General features: G+C 39.7%; 1 protein-coding gene across 15 annotated transcripts in view; it reads right to left on the reverse strand.

The window, feature by feature from the left end:
• The window catches only part of LOC124058133 (multiple C2 and transmembrane domain-containing protein 1-like), a 146,738-nt gene that overhangs the window by 65,246 nt on the left and 56,987 nt on the right, over positions 1-24,505 (reverse strand). For 13 of the 15 annotated variants that reach the window (XM_046387055.1, XM_046387052.1, XM_046387053.1 and 10 more), the window contains 5 exons: positions 19,433-19,553; positions 4,497-4,639; positions 4,241-4,320; positions 2,605-2,716; positions 973-1,011 (listed from right to left, as the gene is read on the reverse strand). In XM_046387055.1, coding sequence (XP_046243011.1) covers positions 973-1,011; positions 2,605-2,716; positions 4,241-4,320; positions 4,497-4,639; positions 19,433-19,553 — 495 coding nt within the window. The remainder of the gene's footprint in view (positions 1-972; positions 1,012-2,604; positions 2,717-4,240; positions 4,321-4,496; positions 4,640-19,432; positions 19,554-24,505) is intronic. The other 2 variants (XM_046387057.1, XM_046387061.1) reach the window with 1 other exon arrangement.

The raw sequence follows: 24,505 nt of genomic DNA on the forward strand, positions 1-24,505 counted from the left end.
GCTGCAAATAAACCCAGTCGTGTTCACGGAATCGACCCTGATACTGCTGTGTTTGTGTTTGGCTGAAAAACACGGTAAGTACTTCATGCATGAGCCAATAAGAAGCAGAACTTCGACAGGCATGCTTTCTGTTCAACCTGACAGCCAACAAGGATAATGAAACCCAAAAAATACAAAAATAATTTTTAAAAAAAAGAAAAGGTAGCAGTTTCTTTTGCATGAGAGGCAAGATGAGAACTCAAAATCATGTAAACATCAACGTCTTGATGTAAAAGGGTCTAAGAGTGTCCTATAATCAATCCAGAAAATTCACAATCGAACTTTCTTATTTGACCCTTGATTTGCTGTACAGGACTTCTTTAAAACCCCTAAAAACAAATCAGCGGCTTTATTTTCTCACACAGTAGCTGCAATACACTGTGCAGATCAAAGGTGGAAGAAGCTCGAGCATATATTTGCAGCCCAAGCTGAGCAGAAGCACTGCTTAATTTAGTTCAATATAGATTATTTCAACAGTGAGAAAATTATATAATGAAGCCTGTTCTAATACTAAATAGGCTTCAAAATATATTTTAAAACATCTAATTACTTCCACCCTTGGTGTATATTTATATGACTTATGACTTGCCATCGCATGTGTAAATACAGCCCACTGCTAGACTTAATCTTGCCTGCATTCCAAAATAAAAGCGTACATCCTCTAAAGTGATGTAAATAGCAGGTGGTATATTGCAGCTTGTGGAAAATAAGCTAATGACAATGAGAACTAAATAAAGAAAGAAAAACTGCTCAGACAACTGTGGAAGGAGGAAAAAAACGAAGGGGAGAGGGCCAGGGAGACTCCATCCATGTACCAGGACACAAGTGAAGAGTGCAGGAAAGGTGAGGTGCAGTGCGGTCGGTAGTGGGGTTACAGTACAGTCGGAAATTTGTGGGTGGGTGGGTGGGGGGTTACATGCTGTTTTAGTTTACCTTACTAGATCGCTTCCAGTTCCTTCTCAAAAGCATGGTCTGTAAATGAGACAAAGCTGTTACACAGAGCGCCCCCCACTGTCTCCCCCTTAGAGCTGCAGGGTCAGAGGTTAAAGGGCATGAGGTGTATGAAGTTCAGATGTTAGCCCTGGCCTGGTGCAGGTGGGGTTAGACAAAGAGAGGAGGGCAGCTGTCATTCATGCAGGTTAAGTAAGCCATAAGTGTCTAAAGAAGCGCTCTTACTCGTCATATGGTGTTATGAAGTATTTGCAGTATATGCAGACATGCGTGCTCGCTCTCTCTCTCTCTCTCTCTCACACACACACACATATGTTTAGATACAAGAGCAGTTTATGCCTCTCATAGAGTATAACCATAATTTTTATACTTGATACTTTCACAAATGTCATTTTCATTCTTAGAAACAGATAAGAGCAGTAACTGGAACTGGTAGCTGCTCCCTTGTTTGACTTCTTTGGGTCCAATAATAAAAAAAAAAAACAGTTGAACATTGTACTTCACTACAAACAAGAGTAAAAACATTTTTATAATGGAAAGGAATGAGGATTAGAGATATGTCCTCAAAAATATCTTGCAACATGTATCAAACTTCAGTAACTTCAGTGTTCTTATTACTGCAAAAGTAATGTAAATACAAAAATAATCAGAGGACACACTACTATACATGTGTACTAAGAAAACCCACACGAGTCCCTCCTGTCAGCCCAACACTCATAATGTAACACAGACCATCATGTACACAACTAATGCTGCAAGATTCCTAAAATCAGATTATTAGCAAAGCAATACAGGATTAATTTAAAAGCAGTGTAAAGTTCTGTATTTTTATTTACTGTTCCATACCAGTAGATGGCAACAGAAACAGTCCATAATGTACTCGTATAACCTTGTACTCATTTTCTCCACAGTTGGAGAAATCCAAAATGATGCTTAACCTAAATAGAGTTTATTTGTTCTGTCAAATGTGGACTCTCTGAACTGCAGTACTAAATAAGCTGCAGAATTAAGACATCAGATCAAAAGGAATAAAATATTTCCCTCATGACTCTGCCTTGTTCCGGCTCAAGCATGCAGGGGTCCAATTAACCAAACAAATAATTGAACAGAAATAAATGCAACTGCGAAACATCGAGCACGTCCGCAGAGGCGCGAGCCAACATAATTAGGAAAGAGAATCCAGTGCTCTTTGAACATGGAACTTTTCCACAGAACATATTAATTACACTTATGTTTATGTATATGTATTTGCTGAGTTGAAGAGTTTCCAGTAACTGATGCTGACTGGAGCCAGCACATTGCAGCTCAATACAACGTGCTTGTACTTATGATGTACTGGAGAAACAGTTCACTGTTGCTAAATTCCAATTATAAATATTCTAAACGTATTATATTGATTTAATATGCCGATAAGCTTAACTTAAGTCTACAGGATCTCCACATGCGGCTGCAGTATATCAGGCGCGTTATTCCTTATCGTGGTGTGACATGATGAAGCGCATTGATATTCAAGTAAGACAGGAAAGAATGATCTCCCCTCAATGAGGAAAAGATGCAGTGCGTGCAAAAATCATTCTTTTCTGATTCATACAGAGGTTCATATAAATTTCTTACAGCATCCCTCACGTCTCCTTCCTTCGGTGACAAGGTGACAGCGAGATCCAGGCTGCCCAGGTCATGTTCAGGGTACTGTGGGTCCTTCAGGTCCAGTGTTATATCCAGTGTCCTGCAAAGCAGCACAGCAAACCATGTTCACATTCATTCTGTAAGTGCTTACACATAATCCACACAGCAAATGGATTCCACATGTGTATACAAATGAAGGCATTCACTGCATGCAACCACCGTAACACAGAGTGGATTACACATATTCACTCAACTAATGTGGAGTGCTGAGATTAGCCTCCCACAAGCTGACTACTGATATTCTATTTTCTATCTGCCATTTTTACTGCTTTCAGTGAGTTAGGATTAAAATGGCTATAAACAGTGATGTCTTTTCCTCACAAAATTCTCTAAGAGCAACATCGATTCTTAGCTGAGGGGATACCTTGTACGCAAACTTGCTGAGCTGTATGTTATTAATGTCAGTAAAAGAAGCAGTGTAATTACAGGAGAAAAGTGCAAACTTAGGCTTCATGTTGTGGCTGCTTGCATTCAGCTGGCGATGCAGAAAATAAGTAATATTAACATTTTGCACAGCATATCATCCATACACTAAAAGAACAATGAAGGCACAGCAACTATAGACCAGTCTGAATTATGTTTTAATTCTTGTTTTTTTTGCTACCAATGTTTGTGACAATTAGTTGGCTGGTAATCATCACAAATAATCTTCATAACCCTCGTTATGGGACGTTGTCAGACCTGAATGAGTGTAATGTTTAAATGTGCTGGATCAAGTTTAAAGTTTAAGAGCTCCACAGTGTACAGTTGCCACGTAAGAAATAAACAGGACATTAGCAGTACAAATAAGAATGCAAGAGTGGTATTTACAAAATTTACACAAGTGGTTTTAGCAATTTTCTCTCTTGCTTCATTTGCAACAACAACAATGTTGTTTTTTGTTCAAACTTATGACTTAATGGGACGTTTGAATAGATTGGATCCATTGTTGATGTTCTTAATGACGTGTGCTTTTCCAACTATTATCAGTCCAAAAGTGTGCAGTGAAAGAGGCCTTTTCCCGGCACTGTTCCACCTGACATATGCCTGACTAAAGGTGGGTGTGCAGGGCCTTTAAAATCCTTTTTGTTCGCTTTTTCCACACTCCACCCACTCCAAAGCAATTGATGACACACAAGAGACTGCGTGATGACAGTATGTCTACTTAACAGATAATAAATGATGGACTTTAGGTAATTATACTCCTCTTCACATTCTCCTACGTAAAATAAATAGTGAATATACTGTGCCTGTTATACTTCATGAGGTCTGAGTTGAATTACCAAAATCTGCCACTAGAGGGAGACTACAGATTACATTAGATAAAAATGATAGATTCAACAGCAAAGATGCTTGTGAGAGGGGTGCATGTCAAGAAAACAGGTTTTTCAAGAGAGGACTCTGAACCTGGCCATTACATATGGTATTCAGGTACCAAGACAGTGCTTCAAAAACCATCGACGGAGAAATTGAGCACAGGACACAGTTTTGTCAACAAAAAGGCAAGAAATTGAGGGTGTGTACACAGTTAGCAAAGAGAGAAGAAAGAAGAAATAAAAGAAGAAGTCAAAGGCAACACAGAAACCTCTGATGTTCCAGCGACTCCAAGTGGAGGTATGCTGAACCCATGAAATCATCCTGAAGTCCAAAGTCATAGTCAAAAACCTACAAAGAGACAGACAGCATATACAGCAACTGTCAGCAAGCGACCCTCAAGGGTTATTATTGTTTTCACATTGATTTGTCTTTCTTGGCATAAAAACGAAAGCACGCACAGCGAACTCATGTCCACTGAGACTTAACAATCATTCAAAATACAATCCAGGACTTATCTGCTATACCTTGACATACAGAGGGTCCCTCAGGGTTTCCACCAACAGGCTCACTCTCTCATCCCAAACCGGATTGAGGTTTTTATGGATGGTCTTACTCCTGAACACCTCCTTCCCTGCAATCTTAAACTTCACATATGGGTCACTGGTCCCTAGAGGAAGAGAAAGAAAACACAGACAAGTACTGTTAATAGAGGGATGACCCATCTGTAAGAAAAAGCATTAGGCTCAAACTGAACATGTAAGCACGTCATCATCTTCAGCTTGTGTCACGGGTCAATAATGTGGTAAAACAGTTTATGAGACTGGTGTCAGAAACATTCAAATTGCCTGTGGCTGATTGTGTAATAATATCAAGCACAATTTGGAAAACAAGGACATGCTATATTTTTTCAAGATCTTAAAGAATGATTGCATTTTCAAATACACAAACATTTTTCAGTTTCCGCATATTTAAGGTTTGTGGAGCAGTCGTGCCAAAATATGTCCTTCGTTCCCTCTTTCAGGTTATTTTCAAACAAGTTTGAGTCTGGAGCTTTGAAGGCCTCAGGACAGAATAAAACTGTGTGTCACATGACTCATCCTGTACTGTTGGTCATGTGATTACCAGTCTTTAATGTTGAAGCTGGGATCTTGGATACACACATGCCGTACAGTAGCTCTATTTGACCACTAGATGGTGCCAAAGTATTATATTTGTATTACTCTGCCAAAGTGTCAGATGATTTTGGTGGGTTTGAGAATTAACCTGTGAAACTAGTCTTTCTTTCTTTCGTAATAATAAGCATTTGCAGGACATGCACACTTGTAAACACATCAACATCAACTTAAACAAGCTCACAAACTAATAAAACTTTTATACAAAAATATCCACACAAAAAGGCACTTTGGGCTTTAATGCACACACACATCATTCCTTGCGACATACACAAACAGACTAGATGGCCTACAGCTTATTTATTATTCCTCATGATAGCAAATAGCCAAAAATATGATTTATATAAATAATAAATCTACATTTTATTATCCTGTTAATGGGCACTGGTCCTCCCTCCCACTGCACTTCTGCATTATTCTATCTATCTATTCCCCAAGGACCATAAACCTCAGAATAAAGTGACCAGACAGAAACATATATTAAAAGCAAAAATTTAAATAATAGAGATCATGCATTTTAAAAAAAAATGTAATGAAATATGACAAAAAACATTCAGTCCAGACACACAACTTCCAGTTTTCTCTGGGAATGTCTCCATAGTGCAGCGCTTGCATTCAAAGCCCTGTTTGTTCAGGAGATAATCAGGTTTAGTCAGGTTTTAATCAGATTTAAAATGAATTAATCTTAATTACTAAATATCACACCAAGGGAAGTATCTTGCAAGTAAGTTGTACTTGCACATTTGCAAATGGCTGTCAGTCCATCATGTACGTTAAGCACTTTAAAATTGAGTCTCTCAAGTAATGATACAAAGCAAAGCAGTGACAAGCAACAGCTTCCAGTGAAACGGAACCCTGGACTGATTTGTTTGTTTGTGCTGTGGGTGCCTCACAGCAGCGTCATGTTATCATCCAATGTGACCAAAGTGATTACGAAGCAAATCACACTAGAAGGAGGGGAATCCTGTTATCAACATCCATTCTCACTCTGTGCCTGTAGTTTACCCTTCTGCCACCTCCTGTTTTTAATACAACAGGAATGGAAGCGAACATATAGTATCTACTGTAGCGTAGTACTATACATTTTACTCTATGTACATCATGACAAGGCTGTGTTATGGACAAGGTTGGCAGCAATGATACAAGATGATAAAAGGCTCATCGGTTCATGATGGAGTCGCAAGAGAACTAGAGTGAATATCTGACTCCCACATAATGATGTTACTGGTGCTTATTAGAAGTAGAGACTTGACCAAGAGACCAGTGTCAAGACTGACATTGGTTATTTTGTGATTACAAGTCATGTGAGCAAAAACACAAAGTAGTGATGATGAAGGATACTTATATGGGCAATTATGAAGTACTGTACTGTGTTCAGAATTCAAACAATGACCTGCCACCTGGGTCTGACATAAGAGCATCTTTAAGAACACAGCAAACACAAAAACCATCAGATCTCCTGCTGACACGATTCTCAGCTGCCAGCAAGCTTTGATGTGAGAGCACCAAAATATACACCAACACCTGCACGCTGGGAAAACTTCACTGAGCATCTGAACAACCTCGGACAACCTTATGCCCGCCAGCAGAGATACTAGAAGCACATTCTCACACACACATGCTTTCACACACTGTTGCCCTTGACATATCACTGCAGGAGAGCTGCGGCAAGACGAGGCAGAAGACAGTGTAAGAAGAAAAGGGGGGAAAAGAGACAGAAATATCTTGGGTGGCATTTCTTTGCAGTAAATGCAGTTACGTAAATACAAGCATTAAATAAATAAAAAGGAATCTCTTTTTTAATGAAGTGAATTAGCTTAAATTTTTAACTTGGGCTGAAGACACTAAAGAGAAGTAATCCCATACCACATCATGGAGGCAAAAGCGATAAATCTCTAAAACAGCAACTGTCTTCCTGTCTTTCTCTGTCCCGCTGGGTCGATATTCCCCAGACACACATCACTGGCTCAGAGTCTCTGCATCCCACAGTGCCAGCTTTATGGTGCCATAAACACACTCAGGCAAAATGGAAAAGGTTGGTGCTGTAGGTGGGTGGCGGCTGAATATGAGTGAGCGTGGGTACAGCACAGAGGAGTAATCGCAGAGGTACTTTCTTGGAAATCGACATATTTATGACATTTATACCATATTTTTCTAAAATATGTTCCACAGCTGGGAAACATCCAAATAGAGAATTGTGGCGTGCTCCACAAAATGCTGGCGGGTGGATGGGTCAATAACCAATAAGTATTATAAAATCAATAAGTTTGAGAAGAATTTACAACGGTTGAAAAGAAATCCTGCAGCCAGATGGGGTTCAAGACATTAGGTTTGATGGACTGGTTCACCCTGGATGTTTGTCCATCTTGTCGGCAGAAGGCTGTGAAATGAAAGTGCTGGGTAAGGAGAGACTGGGTATAAGGAAGTCAATGTGTCACCCGAAGATAAACCGGCAGAGGAGCCGTAGGTACTGAAGTGCAGCCAAGGAGAGCAAAAAGCGATTTTCTGTCTTTCTAGTGTTGAGTGGCATTACTTGTGAGGCGTGTGGGCTAAACGCATGAGGCAAAATCCAGTTCACAAAAGAAAATTTGCAAAGGTTTTGTAAATTTAAATGTTAACACATGCAGTATAATGTTTGAACTCAATACACTTTCCTAGAATTCAACATTTTTCAGCGTACTAGAAAAGAAAAAAGGCTGAAACTGAAATTAAAAGCAGGTCAAAACACTCCTAACCAGCCTGGACAGGAAATAACAGTGAAATCCAATAAAATACAACTTTTCTTCAAACAGACTTCCAGCTGAGGGTAGGATCAGGAAAAGGCACCGCTAAGACCAGGATGGAAGACTGCAAAACTGGTTGATAGCTCAGCTACTAACCGGATGTCATCTTACCACCAGGGGCTATGCTTATGTGTCACATACCAGGTAAGTTTCAGGGCAGAGGTTTCCATGGTAACAGACCTAATTTTGCCTGAATCTTAATAATCCTCCTTTCTGGAGTAACCTCTTGGGTCCGCAGACTGCCGAGTGAGTGTGCGAGCGAGTGAATGTTGAGAAACTGAGTGGTTCATATCAAGGTGTTAATCTATTCATCTTATTTGATGCTATTAAAACCAGCCACTAAACACTGTAATAGTAGCTGGGAGCAGAAATAAATGAGTTTGTGAGGGAACCCAGTGGTGCACTCAGCAGGTAAATTTACCTTGGGTGTGGCTCATAGGCAGATCTAAAAGCCCCTGATAGACTTGTTTTTGATAGCTGCTCTCTGTCTTCCTGACAGGCGGTTGAAAACATTATCCACCACACATTTATCTCCACTGAACACCTAATAGGCAGCAGCCATAAAAATACTGCTCAATGTCGCTGTCTGGCAGTAAGTCAGGCTACCCTGCCAGACACCCTGGAATGCCAGAACAATAAACTTAAAAGCAGAAAGTAATCCAAATGTAAACAAGCACCCAGTCCCATAAACCTTATAACAGCTCTCAAATGGTCACTTAACAATACAACAGTATTACACGATATTCGTTAGCAATTAGGCAAACTGACTGATGAATAACTGATGAATAAACACAGATTTTCAGATTTCAGTTGCATGCAAATCCCCACCTGGAGTGCAAGATTAACAGTAAGGTTAAGTTTAGAGGTTGAATATAAGACTGTTGCCGAAACAAGCCGATGAGAACTCCACTTCCAGTGACTCGCTGTGCACATTCACAGTCCACATAAAGTGGAGAGAGCCTTCATCTCCACCTCTTGCTCACAGTGTGCTGTTGCTTCTCATTTTCACCTCACCCAATGGGACAACCTGCAGTTAACTTCTTGTGCACATGCATTGTTACACTGTGTGTGTGTATTTGTACACGTAGTTGTAATGTGCGAAATTCACTTTTTGCAAAGTAAAAATAAGAAGTATTTAAAAATACTGCTGTAAAACAACTTGAAAATGAATGTCCCATTCACAGCAAACCATCTGTTACCAATGGGAGGCAGTGTGTATCTGCGAATAGGCATCATAAACACACACTCAGGGGATATGCATGACTAAAAGCCATTCCTACTCCATGTATTGACTTATTTCCTAACAAGGTTTAGCTTTGATCTGCATAAGCTTTTACTTTTATTGATATACAGCATACAAAATCCAATTGTGGTTTACTCTTCAAAAGCATTCATTTTCTGTAGTCTTCCTCTTGCACTTTGCTGCAATTGTCGAGTCAGTTGATTTTTGCCACCCTGTGCTCTCCTGTAACCTCACCACGTCTTTCTTTCTTTCCTCTTCAACCTGCTGTCTAGATTACATTATTACGCCTCACCACGCTAACTTCCTGCTGACTTCTTTGCTGCCGTGAGTCTGTTGAGAAAGACATCTGATTTAGAGTATTCACACCTGCATGAACATTTCCCTACACCTGAACCACTGCATCAGGATGATCATTTTTATGATGCAAACCACAGACTGCAACACCAGGCCTATTACACATATACACAGCATATACACAGCATATACGCAGCAGCTCTCATCCTCAGTTACAAATCGGTGCATTTGCTCTTATCGCTCTGGTGTCGTTTGTGTTAGGCCTAAAACACACCTGTGATTGATTGTGAGACTAAATACAACCCTTTGGTGCCTCATACCTTACTTTGCACCAAGATCATGCACAGTCAAATTAGCACAAGGGAGTTCAACATGCCCTAAATGCATTTGCCCCACAGACTTTAGACTTTACATGACAGATCATTTAAATACGACCCCTAATTTGCCAAAGCACTGAAATTAGACACCTCTTAACAATGGTTAATGACCACGGCCTGACAAACGATAGATGCTGTATAACGCAGTGTCTCCAACCACTGTATGGATTAATACAGTCGTACTGTAGCATAGCAGGATGTGATACAGGATGTTTTACATCAGTTTTACCTTCTATTTCATTTTAACAGCTTTTGCTTCACTTTATTTGTGAAATATTGTTGTTTTTTATTTGCACAATTCCCTCATTTAAGGCCAAACATGACAACTTTTCAAAGACTTCTGAGCTTGTGCTCTTCAGGAGAGTTTGTAAAGGATACAAAGTCAAGTCAAGCAGAAGTCCATTTAGGGGTGAGAAGATTTCAAAACTCTCAGTTCCAGCAGTTGAAGCTGTGATGTAACAGTCATTATACGGGTGGGCTGAAAATACAGAAAAGGCAATCAAAGACTAAAGCTTTGATTTAAATGCCTGTGAAGCTCTGAGATTAAGCAACAGTCCAAGGGCATGCAAGTATACTTCCAAATGCCCCAGACAAACTGCTGAGCAGCAGGATTCATATATTTCACACATACGGGGAAGCATTTTGTGCTCGCGTGTGTGTTATATACACTCACAGAAGTGGTCAGTCCATTGACAAAATGCACCACTACTTGTCTCGCTTTTCATTATAAACCCACTTCCTCACACATTGCAAAGCCAAACAACTGACTAGCTCTTTGTTATGGGAGGCCGCAGGGCAACAAAACAAACTTGCTTGTCAAGCATGAGGCCTTGAACTTATAAAAAATATGGGAGGAAAAAGAAGATGCCAGTCTGTCTGCTGACAGTAAGGAGGGAAAGCAGGGAGCTCTGGGTTACGCATGCTGGTGAAAAGAGGCTTCAGTCACAGTTTAAATGACATAATATGAGGATGAGGTCAGGTTCAGACTCATCAAAACCAGTCTAAACCACCTGACACGCTGTCTTGGGTCAAGATGTTTTTTAATAAGCTAATGAAAGGTGCTTGTTGGTGACTGCAGGGTGACAGACAATAATGGTGATGTAGGGTTGTGATTAGCTGCACATTTCTAATATTAAAACACTCTTTTTGTCATATGGCTTTACACTGATGTGAGGAACAATTAATTATTCTACTTACCCATTTTCATCATCAGTCTAGATACTCATTACACATTCATGATCAATAGCTTTCTGTGTCCGCAAAGAGCAGACAAACGGTCATGAATTATTAACTGATAATATATGAGCAGGTAATTACATTTCTTCAGAGGACTGTGATATCCTGCTCTAAAAATAAGTATCATACTTTTTCAAACTTCTTCTAGGAAAGAGAAAAAGATGAACTTGCTGCTAGTAAAACTTACTCTGAGCAGCTTGTTCCTGCAAATTACTCTAATAGATTTTCAAAAATACAAACAGCCTGTCTCTTTCCCTGAAACATATCTCGAAGGCATCAAAATGTGAAAAACAGAACAAGCAACTCAATGTACGCTGACTCAGACTAAGCATTAGATTAAACACAATAAAATTTCTTATTGGTGAAATATGGAGCGAACTGAAGCGAAGCATTGCAGACATCACATTTACTGATAACATTTTAAGTATTAAAACACAATGAATATGAACGACAAACTGCTTGCCGATGGCATTAGAAATCCCTCAATAATGTATGATGTCAGAGTAAAGTCGCAGCCATCACAGTCCATCCGAGTTGTTTGATTTTCCAGTATGGCAAAATTAAGTTGATTCTATGAGAGAAAATTGACTGCCACAGAAAGTAATAAAATATAGATCATGTGGCTGAAGATTCATATCATGTAGCTCTTTCACTGCAGACCTTTGGCAAGTCAGAGTAGGAAAAGCACAGGGTTAATTAATAACATTACTAACGACTACTATGTCATATTCAAGTTCCAGGGTCTAATAAATCTGAATCACAGGAAAGGTCCGTTATGCATCCTGAATGGAAATGAACCGTTCCTGTAATGTCAAGTCTGCCCTGAAAAATATCTATTACAAAACTGTGATGTGTGTTTAAGAAACCTTTCTAATTCTCAACACGTATCAAACTCTAGAGATTATATATATCCAGTGTATTTTCTGTGAGGAGCTGCTTATGATCTCATAGACATTTAGTAACCAAGCAAAGTTCCAACAATTCTGCATAAACCTTTAAAATACAAACAATTTTCACTCCCTGAGACACCTTCATCTCCAGGGAGGAGAGAAGGATGAAACCCAACCATCACCTCAAAGAAGAAACGGAATTTCAATCTAAGACAATAAAAAATGGCACCAAATCAACCTTAGTAATAACCTTAAAAACAAGTGACCATTGCAAACATTTCCTCCCTCTTGGCACTCCCTGCTTCTCTGACATACAGCACAGAAGGGCCCATTCAGAGTTAAGCAGCACACTGCCTGTCGTGAACACTGTTATTCATAACCAAACCATGGAGGACGCTCATTGATGCATGTCATGAGATATGAGAACAGGTGAGGAGAAAAATGTAGTAAAGCTGCCCATTAAGTCCTCTGTCATGCTCAAGCTGCAAGCATGGAGCTGCCTCATGCTCAGGCTGAGTGTGTGTGTGTGTGTGTGTGTGTGTGTGTAAACTGCCAGTGTATGTGCAGTGAAAGGATGGATGGGTGCAGCTCTGGGGTTTCCCGTTACCCAGAATGCAATTTGCTCAAGAGGATTGTATTGGATAAGGGTGCAGAGATAAGGAACTCCATCACTGGATGCTGACAGGTGGCTTGAGAGCCCAGCTAATTACATTTACACACAATCACACACATGCATGCGTCTGCCTCTTGCTGCTTTATGCTGACAGGAGTTTAGCTTGCAGTCATCCACTGACATTTACCCAAACTAAACCTTCACAAACGTGCGACGTGATCTTGCATGCAAAGTGTGAAATACCGTTAACAGCAGGATCTCTTACTGAACACAGCTGAGCTGACTGTGCAGAAACTGAAATAAAAACAGACAACTGCACGGCATGTGGCAGAACAACATGGCATGTGAGAAAGCAATGAAGGGGACTTGAAATAAAACAAAAGACAACATGCCGTTAGTGTTGTCGAGCTCTGGCACTCTCGCTGATTTCACAGCCGAGATAATTAGGGTTGCTGTGATCCCGTTGCTCTTAGTCATACTATATGAAGTGGGAACTAATCACTGTAACCCGCCACACTAAGATTAGTCCTTAAAATAGGCAAACACATCGGCAGACAGATGCACACAGCACACACATGTTTTATAATGAACACACATGTGCCAGCACGCGCTGACAAAACGACTACAACAGTATAGCTGGTCACTGCTTCGTCTCAGTGGGACGAAATACAGTACGTCGAGTAGGAATGTGTAGCATTTTATGACATCAAACAACAAATCTAAAGATGAATGAATGGGCAGCATGAAAGTAAGAAGAGAGAGTAAGAAAAACACCAGAGAGAGAGAGAGAGAGAGAGACCAAATAGTCAGTATCATAAGAGGAACGGATGAGAAACAACAGCCCACAGGTAACAAAAAAACAGAAGAAAAACACATGAATAAGTGGTGTCAGCTTCCGGCAGAAAAGTGAAAAAAAAGGTTCAATTTTAACATGAAAAAACCTCAGTCTGATCAAAATAAGAACCAGATATCATACTGATCGCAACATGTCTGCTGAATGATCTAACTACAAAGCAAGGAATTCCCGTTTGTTTGCCCGTCCGTCCTCTGAATATCTTGAGAATTATTCAGCTGATCTACTTCACACCTGGCAAGTGCATTGAATGGGACCAAAGTACACGCAGTTTTGAATTTGGTGCAATTTAGACACGCGACATTTTCAATATTAATACACTCTGACTAATCAACTGAACAGCACTTTGTACAGCAGCGGAGACAACAGCTTCAGGGCTCAACTCAACTTAGTGTGAGATCACAGATGGAGAGCGAATCTTTGGCAATACACACACAGAAGAGACGAGACACAGTCAAAGGAATAAGTGAGTCTGAAAAGAGTCATTTTACACGCCGTGGTCTAAAAAGAGACAAGCAGACAGCAAAAACAAAACTTTCAGTAGACCGTGTCCCCCATTAAGCTAACAACAATAAATTTACTGCTATGGACGGAAAAACGGCAGAGCGTATTTTAACCTCCTAAAAGGAGGCAAACCTCAAAGAAATCAATATCAGCTTAAGTGATTTTGCTATTTCCAAAGCCACACTAACACTTCACTTTCTGAAATGTTACTTTATTGCCCCCATGTTAAAAGTAGTTTCTGTTATGGTAATGCAACATTAAACCAATCTTCATCTGTTTCTTGTTATTTTTATAGTCAGGCATCTGGCAAATAGGGTGTTTATTATTATTATTATTATTATTATTATTATTATTATTACCACAAATATTATAACACTGCAGTGACATGGAAATGAGATGATGATTACATAATGAATATAATAGTGAAATAATGAGAAAAGTATTTTTATACTTGGGCTATTTGTCACAAGTAATAAAACAGTTAAATAAATAAAAGAATCATAGAGATTCATAATTAATTTATAATACAGATATACATTTACAACACAGCAGCAGGAGAAGCTAACTAATAGACAGTATTAATAAAGATAACATTCAACAAACAATTTAATTGATAATAATGATGATAAAAATGATCTGCACCTCTGGCAAATGCTAATTTCTATTTGTTTAATAGTATCTGCTAAAAGAAAAGCTTTCTATTAAGAACAATTTTCCAATAGCAACAAGTTAATATTCAGCATTCAAGTAAAATTAATGCATTCCTTAAATGTAGTACACTGAACTGTGAATTGCAATTTGCACCTGGTGCATTTGCATGATTATCCTTCATTATATGCAAGCCGAGGAACAGAAATAGTTCTGCTGCATCAGCACAGGAGCCATTCAGCCATTCGTTTTAAAAGCGTACTGAAGTAAAGATGCATTTGATAATGTCATCACACATCATCATTGACTACCTGTAACTCTTTAGTTTTACAAACTGAATCCAAAAATGTGCTGTGATATAAGTGAAAAGAAAAAAACAACGTTGCACTTGACAAGCTGAACACAGCAACAACAAAGTGAGCTGGTAAATTTAATCCAGGTCGAAGTCATTACATTCCTGATAAATACACAGACTCATGACTGAACTACTGGGCATTACCTTCCACCATCAATGTAGACAACAAGTGAATTATACTCCCTGTTTGCACAAAAGGCATTTCAGTTTTGTTTAAAGATTTAGCTCATACATGGTGCAGTTGTTCACAACAAAAGACATAAAATGATAAAACCATTATGCTTCCTCTATGTCCTCTGTGACACACACACACACACACAAAAGGTATTGCAAGATGGAGAGGAGAGGCTGCCAAAGCCATCTCAGGTCTTGGACTTAAGATAAGCTTCACCTTGCTGTACCTCACCCACAGGGACATAAGGGCAGATACACGGGACAGTGTGTTTTCATCTGAGGTCACCTACAAAGTTGTAAAACATCCCATCGGTATCTCACCACATATGACAGCTATGACAGGGTTAGGACTCCTGGGACACAACAGGTTCTTCCCGGTGTAAAACCAGGTGAAAAGCAAAACAAGGTAATTTGACAGGTAGAATTTGCTGGGATGAAACAAAAATTAGTTACTCAAAGGCTGCTTCCGAATTTAAACAAATGGCTGTCATCGTGTGGCCATCAGTGATTAATTTTATTCACTACTTTTCATTTCTCTCTTCCTACATAATCAGGGTAGACACTTCTTCTGTACAAGCTGTACTTTGTTAAAACAGCTGACATTCACCCTTATCAAATGCTTATTAGGTTATCTTGTCATAATACAGTAAGGCCACGTCATGGTTTGACTATGCAGACCAAAGAGAGACTAATGAAGATGCCAGCAAGTTCCCGTGTCTGGGCTCCCAAATGTCTCCTGTTTGTTCAGCACCACACAAGTGAGCCGGTGAAACCTTCTTACTCCTCTCAAGAAGCCTTGCACTGTGTTCTGAGGATGAGGGAAATCATCCCTCGGAGGTGTATGTGCTGTGAGGACTCAGCTAGATAACAACTAACCTCCGAGTACCATATACACCCATCCTGAATTACATCTATATGTGCATATACAACCTGTACACGCACATCTAGACATTCTTTGAATGTGTACATTACACAGAGTACTTTCAACTTTAAATCAAAGGTAACATGTTTAATTTCTACAGAAGCAAGGAAAAACAAAGATTCTGAGAAACAAATCTGAGAAATGCATCACAACTGTGACTAGTATAATATAATCATCGGATGACAAAAATATTTGTGTACTGATTCATTTCATTGCACTGTATCTTGTCAATGCCTGCACTTCTTCCCTGGCCGATACGTCCACCCTCTGCCCTAAGCACTGAACCCTCACAGACTTAAACTGACAGCACCTGCATGCTCAGCGGAAATACATTAGTGCAAGAGGGTGCAAGAGCTCATAATACTTTATGAGGAACGAGGCTGTTCTCGAGAACTAGAGCAGAAGCTTTTCTGCAGCCAGTCAAAAGAAGCTTATATTTCACATGTAGTTTAATTAGCTGGAGTGCTTTAAGTTTAAACTAGGCTTGTGCTGACTGGAGAATAAATCGTATTGATGTTTGAAGGGTTTTTTGGTGACTGTTTTTTTTCCTGCATCAGTTTTAACCAATTTACTTTCAGAACTAAGATGTGATAAAAAAATATTTTTAGAGAAGTTTCTGGTGGAGTGACACATCCACCTGCTGAGCCCCGTTAATTAGCACGAGTGAATTTTAAGTGTTCAATTCCAAACCAATTTGCCATCTCTTTTCTGTGGTTCTGACACCTCACATCTCCATTCTCCACATGCCTACTCACCAAAACATTGCTCTTTATGAGAGTACTTAACCTTATGGATATGATTTGGATTGTTATTGCATTTTTTACTTGCAAGCAGCAGAATCACTCTTAATGAAAAAATTGCAAAAAAAAAAAAAAAACTCTCACATTTTAAGAGTGTCACTAAGCTGTGTATGTCTTATGAGCGTAACCATAATAAGCAGAGTGTGGTACTACCTGGACAGTCAGCCCTATACACACATCTCTGTTAATGTTTTGCTTCCATTAGTTATTGTTCTATGTGTGTTTAAAGCAAATTAATTATGTTGAATTTTGCAGGAGTCCATAACTTTCATCAGCTTAACCTGAGGAAAATTTGTTGTAGCAACACATCCTTTAATTATCAGTCAGGGCTGCTTCATTTCAACTTCAGATGAGCCTTTTGGTATTATTCCCTCATTCAAAGACTCATGAAAAGGTTCCTTTCATTATATGGAACTTCACAAAAGGGACATAAAGGGAAAGCAATACGCTAATGTGGAACTGGACACCCCTCGTCACTGAGAGTCATCCTCCCATCCCTTGTATCTGACTAGTCAACCTTGTCTCTGAATGCATCACTCGGCTGTATGGATCAGAGCTGCAGTGTCAGATGAGACTGAACCAACACTGATGTCCTTTACCTGTGTTCCTCCGTTAGCCCATTATAAAGCGCCAGTTAAATCTCCCTTAAATTTTGACTTTACATCCCAGGATTCTTCAGTTTATCAGACTCACTGCACTTTGACTGAAAAATCAGCCCGTCAATTATTCTACGGCAATGCGATAAAGGTGCCATCCTGTGTTCAAATGATCACTCAATTTTTTTTAGCAACAAATATCAAAGCTTTTTTATTATTATTATTCGCTTAATCAAGTTTGCCATTCACAAAATAATCGTGAATAAAGGTGAATGTTTTAGTTGTTCATAAAGCTTCAGGCCACTGAATAAGCAACACACCTTATGTGTTTCATGAGGTACTGTAATGAAGGGTTTAGCCTGTCTGTGCGATGAGATGTTACTCTCAGCTCAGTTATTTTTACTTACTCCTCCAGGTTCACTTGAAACAAATATCAGAAAATGCATATTACAAGGGTATTTCTGAAAAGAAAGCCTCAAAAAGCCTCACATGACAAAACCTGAAACTATTTGCATCATTTATAATTCATGTTGGAGATTTTAGTGAAGCAATAGGTACCAAGGCTAAATTGCTTCTCTTTCTCCCAGAAAACTTCATCTGTGTAAACACTCAGCTGTTCTCCAGTCTACACACCTGAAAGGTGAGCCGAGACTGATTGGTTCATGGAAAATCCCACCAATCCTGCGTCTGTCTTCTGCGATTTATCCCTTGCCTGCTGCACGCACTGACAGAACTACATGGTAAGTTTTGGCATCCACTGCTGCATATATTAATGTTTAGAAGGAGGTTTCTGAGCATTGTGTGAAAAAAGAACATGAATTTCAAAACTGGCTGCTAATAATTCATTATTGCTCATTATTCAAATTCATTACAGTATATTTCTATGTTATCTGACCATGTCTCTCTCTCTCTCTCTCTATAATGAGCCGTCTTATGGTCTTAGGACAGGACAGGTGAGCTCTGCGCCTCACTGCTCATTACCCAGACAGACAGGAAAAATCTTCAGGAGAGAGCTCATTTGGATCTGTCGTCATGGTGACTGCTACAGCTAAGCTAATGAGACCCCAGCATCCGTCACTACCTAAAACGCTGTCTGTTATGAGTTTCTAAGAAAATCTCGGCCCCCCTTGTTTTGGTTGGCTGGCCTTTCCACTATGTAAGACATAATCACCCGCATAAACAAAGTACAGCTCCTGCACTTTATACTACATACTGGACCTTTGAAAACACAATCACTTTTCCAACCATTATGAAATGCCATTCAGGAATATTTTTCGTCCCTGATTTTGTTCCATTAAAGTTACTAAATTAAATATTGAGTACAAAATGCAGAAATCTAATCGAGTATATGTCTCATATTACAACACTGTATAGTCCTCATCTTAACTAAAACCCTTTTTAACAATGCCTACTTATAGTATCCCTTAGAAATATTACACATAAGTACCAGGGGATAGGACTAGTATCAACTGTCTTGGCTCTAAATGTGACAATGTTCTAGCTCAAGCCAAAGCGGAGGTCTTCTCATGCCTAGATGCACAGGAAATGTGCTGCATCATTCCTAGTAATTCCATCTCACTTCACACATCGAAAATGGAGTGAGGTGTGAGGATGAGAAGCGTGACTTAATAAAACCCTACATGAGAAGAGAGATAAGAGAGAGAAGAAGAGGGAGCAAAATGTGAGAAAACAAAATAGAGGTGAAAGAGGGAGAATACACAGTGCCAGGAGAAATATTACATTGACAAAAAGAGGGGGTATATATATGTTAGACGCCAAAAGATCGTAGATGAATAGAGGATACAATAAAAAATGAAGCTTCACACATCCTGGGTGCTGCACTGCTGTTGCTGGTTACTAAACAATAGAGAAAGCTGGACAGAGACCAGGATAGGGTAGCTTTCATTTGGTAATAGAGGCTTGATAAAGCTGTTCACCCTGTCTCTCTGCATAAACCTCAGTGCTGTCGAGGGAACAGGAAGAATAAACAGAGCTCCTACCTGTCCTGTCTCGGATGGCCAGGTTGTTCCCTTTCTTCAAGACGATATCCAGCTGGTACATGGCTGGACTAGGAGGTTGAGGGGCAGGTTCTGCATTACTGGGGCCCCCTATGTTGATGCCCTGTAGAGAGAGAAAGTTACCACTCTTAAGAGGACACAAAGACAAATAAAAGACTTGAGAACCTACGCACGCCAGTCACATCTGTACAAACTAATGAACATAAAATTTTATTTCAAGGGTGTAGCATTAGTTGACTTAACAATGTTTACATCCCATATGTGTAATCAGCAAGCAAATTTGAGACAGTGGATTTTGTCTAGATTAGACAGTTGGCTCTGACTCAGAATCATTTATATTTAGAAACAACGAAAATTAAACTTCAGGCACATCTCACACTGCAGCCCTGAGGTCAGTGCTGTGCTCTACTTTGACCCCACCCCACCCCCGCTCTTATCACAGCTCCCCTTGGAGGAGGGCCATTAGCAAGCCACATGATGAACCAGGCTATGCTCTGGGATCCGCTACAGCTTACTTTCTTCCTCTATATTTTGCCCATCTTATTCTCCTTGCCTTATTTCCCACTCCTCCCCATTAGACAACCCGTGCGTGGGCATTCCTGTCATGTTTCCCCAACTATCGTACTCTGAGATGAGGCTAAGAATAACTACATAAGAGCATGAAAATGCTAGGGGACCACTGGGAGGCCACTAAGAGACTGCCCAGCCTGGCACAAGAGCAACTCCCACCAGAGAGGCATAGAAGAATTGAGAGATCTGCGAACAGCTAAAAACCTGGTTGGAAATGGAGAAAACAGGAACGAAGACCCATGAAAACACTCTCAATTAACTGTCACATCAAGTGCACACTTCTTAATGAGGCTGTCATAACGTTTCCTGTGATTGTCAATAACACCGATTCCCCCCAGTATAATATCTGACTGCCCTAAAATGTAAACTGGCCTCTGTATTTCTCTGTGTGATGACACTATTGATTTACATACAAACGTTCATATATTGCATGCTGATAGAATATGCAGGGAAAATACAGTGAAAATTTTGTGGAATGTGATGGTGCAGCATTGTTCTTCCATTCTTTAGACACAGCTCTGCACTGAGGCTACAGGTTAATAATGGTGAGTGTATTACACTGAGGTTCTTGTAGCCTCACTGTGATTGTCTTGTGTTGCCCTCACTTGTAATAATTTTTGATGAATAAGATGCTTAACTATCATTTGTCTTATCAAGTCTATCTATCAACTATCAACTATCTTTTGCGTGGTATCAAACAAGGTATTAAGTACCGTTTTTGTATACTGGTATTACAGTGAAGCTTAAACTTCTAGTCGAGTGACAACTTTACATGTTCACGATTATGTGAAAATGTACCTCTGCAGGGCGCAGTACAAAGTACACACACACAGACACACACACACACACACACACAATAAGCTAGGTCATACATGTGGTGCTGTGTAAAGCTTGGAACAAATCTCCATGGAAAAGTCAACCAAAAACAATTTTAGTTTGACGGCACCTGCTGTCCAAACGAGGAGAAAGGGAAATAGAGTTGATCTGTCGGGAAAAGGGACAAACTAAAATAAATCTAAAAAAAAAAAAAAGAAAGTGTAATCTGTCAAGAAACAGGTGCAGCAGCGCAAATACCTGGAGAAATCTAATGTGAATATCCAGGGACAGACAGAGAGCAAAGCTGTGCTTGGGTAGGATAAATTTGGGGTCAACAGTGCATGTAAGTCACTGTAATTGAACTGTGTGTGTGCTGTTGCAGTGGGGGTCTGACTATGTAACGTTAAGCCTTTTTGTCCATGAACATGGCTACCAAACAATGCCAGAGACATGCCAGAGTCGGGTCACATCATCACACAGCGATTAAGAAAACTGTCTCTCACCAGTGCTCTTCTGTATACGTATAAAATATTCATTACATTGTATTTTCCAGAATATATTCATTGTGTGTATGCCATACATACCACAATCAGATGCAGGCAACTCAAGTTAAAAATCACACACAGATGCACACTAACATAATAGGGAACACGGGACTTAAAATGGATTTGCAGATAGTCCAAGCAGCTCTTTGAGTGAGCAGCAGTACACATGATAGGATCAATGAAGTCTTTGCTTTAACAAGCAAAAAGATGAAATAGAAAAACAGGCTGACGAGTTTCAACATGTACAAAACAACCAGAAGCAAAGCAAGCAATTACAGATAAGTTACAGACTCATGAAAAATGAAAGTTTATCTTGCCGGGTGACGAGTGAGGTGCTCTTGATTGAGCTCAATATTTCCATTGCAAATCTAAATCAAAACCTAATAGATCTTCGAGTCTATTTTTTTACATTCCACATGCAGAGGTACAGCAATTGTTTTCTGGGCTAGGGGCCAAACCGTGCCTGACCTACACTACATTATGTACCTGAACGCATCCCGTGTATACATTTAGACAGAGCAGTCCAGCTGCTATACTGCTGCTCTTCTAAAGAGCTGTTCACACTAGGACTCCTGTGTAGACAAGGTGTTAACTTGTACCGATATCAACATGTGTAGGCCAACAGCCTAAGTAATGGGAAAGTAGTGTAGGGATGTCAAACTAGGTCTGAAGTAGAGGCCTGCCAGAGAGAACACTGACAAGTTGATTTCTGAGGTGTAAAATGTCACACAACAAAATAAACTAAAAAATAAAGGATCTGTATCAAGACAGTTTGCAAGTTTGTGTAAAATAAATCAATTCTCAGCCACAAGATCATGAAAAAGTTAAGGAAAAGTAAACTAGAAGCAAAAATAAGTTTAAATACTGGCTGACATATTCACACACATAAACACAGCAGTCATTTTGTTCAATAACCATCACCCTGGTCCATCCTTTGGGACAGACCTGGCAGAAAGGATTCGTCTAGATCCTGTCCCGAGTCCTGTAGACCTTCAGGCCTTACTTCTGCACACTGAGGCCTCAGAGCCAAGAGCCACACAAAGACACAGACAACACACACGTTCACAGTGGAAGAAATAAGAGGAAAAGAGAAGAAGGAAAGGAAAGGAAGCCAAAATCCATCCCACTCCACCTGCTCTGTATCACGGTTCCTTGAAGCTGACAGAGAACCAAACAATAGTTACCACAACCCAATTTTCTGGCTCTCTCCAGTTCCACAGGGCAATAAACATCCTGGCAGAGGGAGACCTTACGGATCAACGGGCTGGGTGTATGTCAGTGCTTGTTTGGCTGAAAATACATTTGCAATTACGTACACTACTGTGACACATGACGCATACACAAAGACAAGGAAATTTATTTTAGTCTTTCTGAGCACGATTTCATAGATCTGCACTTAAGAATAGGATACATGCAGCATTTGCAAATTTTTGAACACTTGTGAATTATGTATATTTATAGACTCGGGTATTGTGAGTTGTATTTGTACAAGTGTGTATTGCAGAGACGTGTTTCTTGTGTTTTTCATTTCCTATTTTATGAATGTACAGTCACATGTATGTTTTTTTAAATCGCATGTGTTATGGTGAAACTGAAGGCATGTTTCCATGATTTTGCATTTGCACATTTTCACTAGCAATTCTCATTTAAGTTGCGATTGAAATTTCATCCTAAACCTGTCTGAACATGTAGCTTTCACCAGCACAATGTAAATACAAGACAGAAAGGGTCCATTACAGTAGCATGTTGCACAAATCCCGTGAGATTCAACTATGAGAGCACTTTGCATTTACATTAATAATCCCTGGAGAACCACGCTGGAAAGTGCTCCTGGTATTTGGATACAAGTCATCAGCATTTCACAGAAAACCCTTCTGACTGAATCCCAGTTGAATCCATTCAAATATCAATCAATACCAATTTCCTTTTCCATTAAGTAAATCCTCCTTTGATGGTATAAACAAGGTCCAACATTGCATTGCAAATATTGATGGCAACCTTGTGTTCTTTCATCATCTCCAGGGGGCTGTTTACATGTATATGTGTTGTGTGGTGTGTGTGTGTGTGTGTGTGTGTGTGTGTGTGTGTGTGTGTGTGTGTGTGTGTGTGTGTGTGTGCATGTTTTCCTGCCTGTTCCTTCATGTTTCTGTGTGTGAACTTGTAGGGTTATCAAAAATGAATCAGACAGAAAGGAGATGATCCCTCATCAATAAAAAAGACAGATAATGTATCACACCAAAAATATGAGAGCAAATAGTCAATAGGATATTCCACCCCAGCTGACTCCAGGGCAGACACAGTGCATATTATCTGCTGTTCACAGTCTAAGAGGAAGAGCAAAAGGGGCTTAGGAGTAAATTATCTGGATATACTGCACAAGCATCAGTTCAGCGCTGAGACATGTTATGAGGCCATAAAAACCATTTAGTCAAACAGCTGCACTTCCACTGGCTTCTGTGAGCCATAATTAATGTTACACTGCACAACAAAATTCATCTACAGTCATATAAAAACAAAGCTTGACCAGTTTTGCAGTTTTTGAAGCACAAAATGAAATTCAATAAATGACAAAAAAAATACCAGCAGGTTTTGAGCTAATTAAATTATTAGCTTCGATATCCTTTCACTAACATAATTGTGTAGCAAACAAGCAAACTCAAACAAAGTCCATGACCTTTTAACCTCAGATTAAGTTTTGGCCCTTTAGGTTACAACGATGAGCTCCCAAATCTCCCGTGTTTAGCTGCAGTCTGAGACGCACATCACAAGGTCAATGTGTCAATATGGCAAAAGTCAAAAGACTTGGTTGGTCATCCAGCATCTCATAACGTTCCATTTCTTTTCAGCTCAAAATGTAAACTTGCACAAGCGTTTTATCACCATAACTTTCCACTCCCTGGTGGCTCTGGGTGAAAATGCACAGACATAAAATGTTAGTCCACAACTGAAACCCATTTACAGAAAAAAGTTAATGATGTTGTAAAAACAAGGAGGAAGCACTATGTTGCTGGATTTAGTATGATTTCACTGTCTGAATTTCTGTGCTCCACGAGTTCTCTCAATCTTTGAGCATGAGAAAAGCACCACTTCGAAAGTCTGAATTGGGAAAACACTCACCATCGTT

The sequence above is a fragment of the Scatophagus argus genome, chromosome 4, assembly GCF_020382885.2.
Source record: "Scatophagus argus isolate fScaArg1 chromosome 4, fScaArg1.pri, whole genome shotgun sequence".
NCBI classification, from domain to species: domain Eukaryota; kingdom Metazoa; phylum Chordata; class Actinopteri; family Scatophagidae; genus Scatophagus; species Scatophagus argus.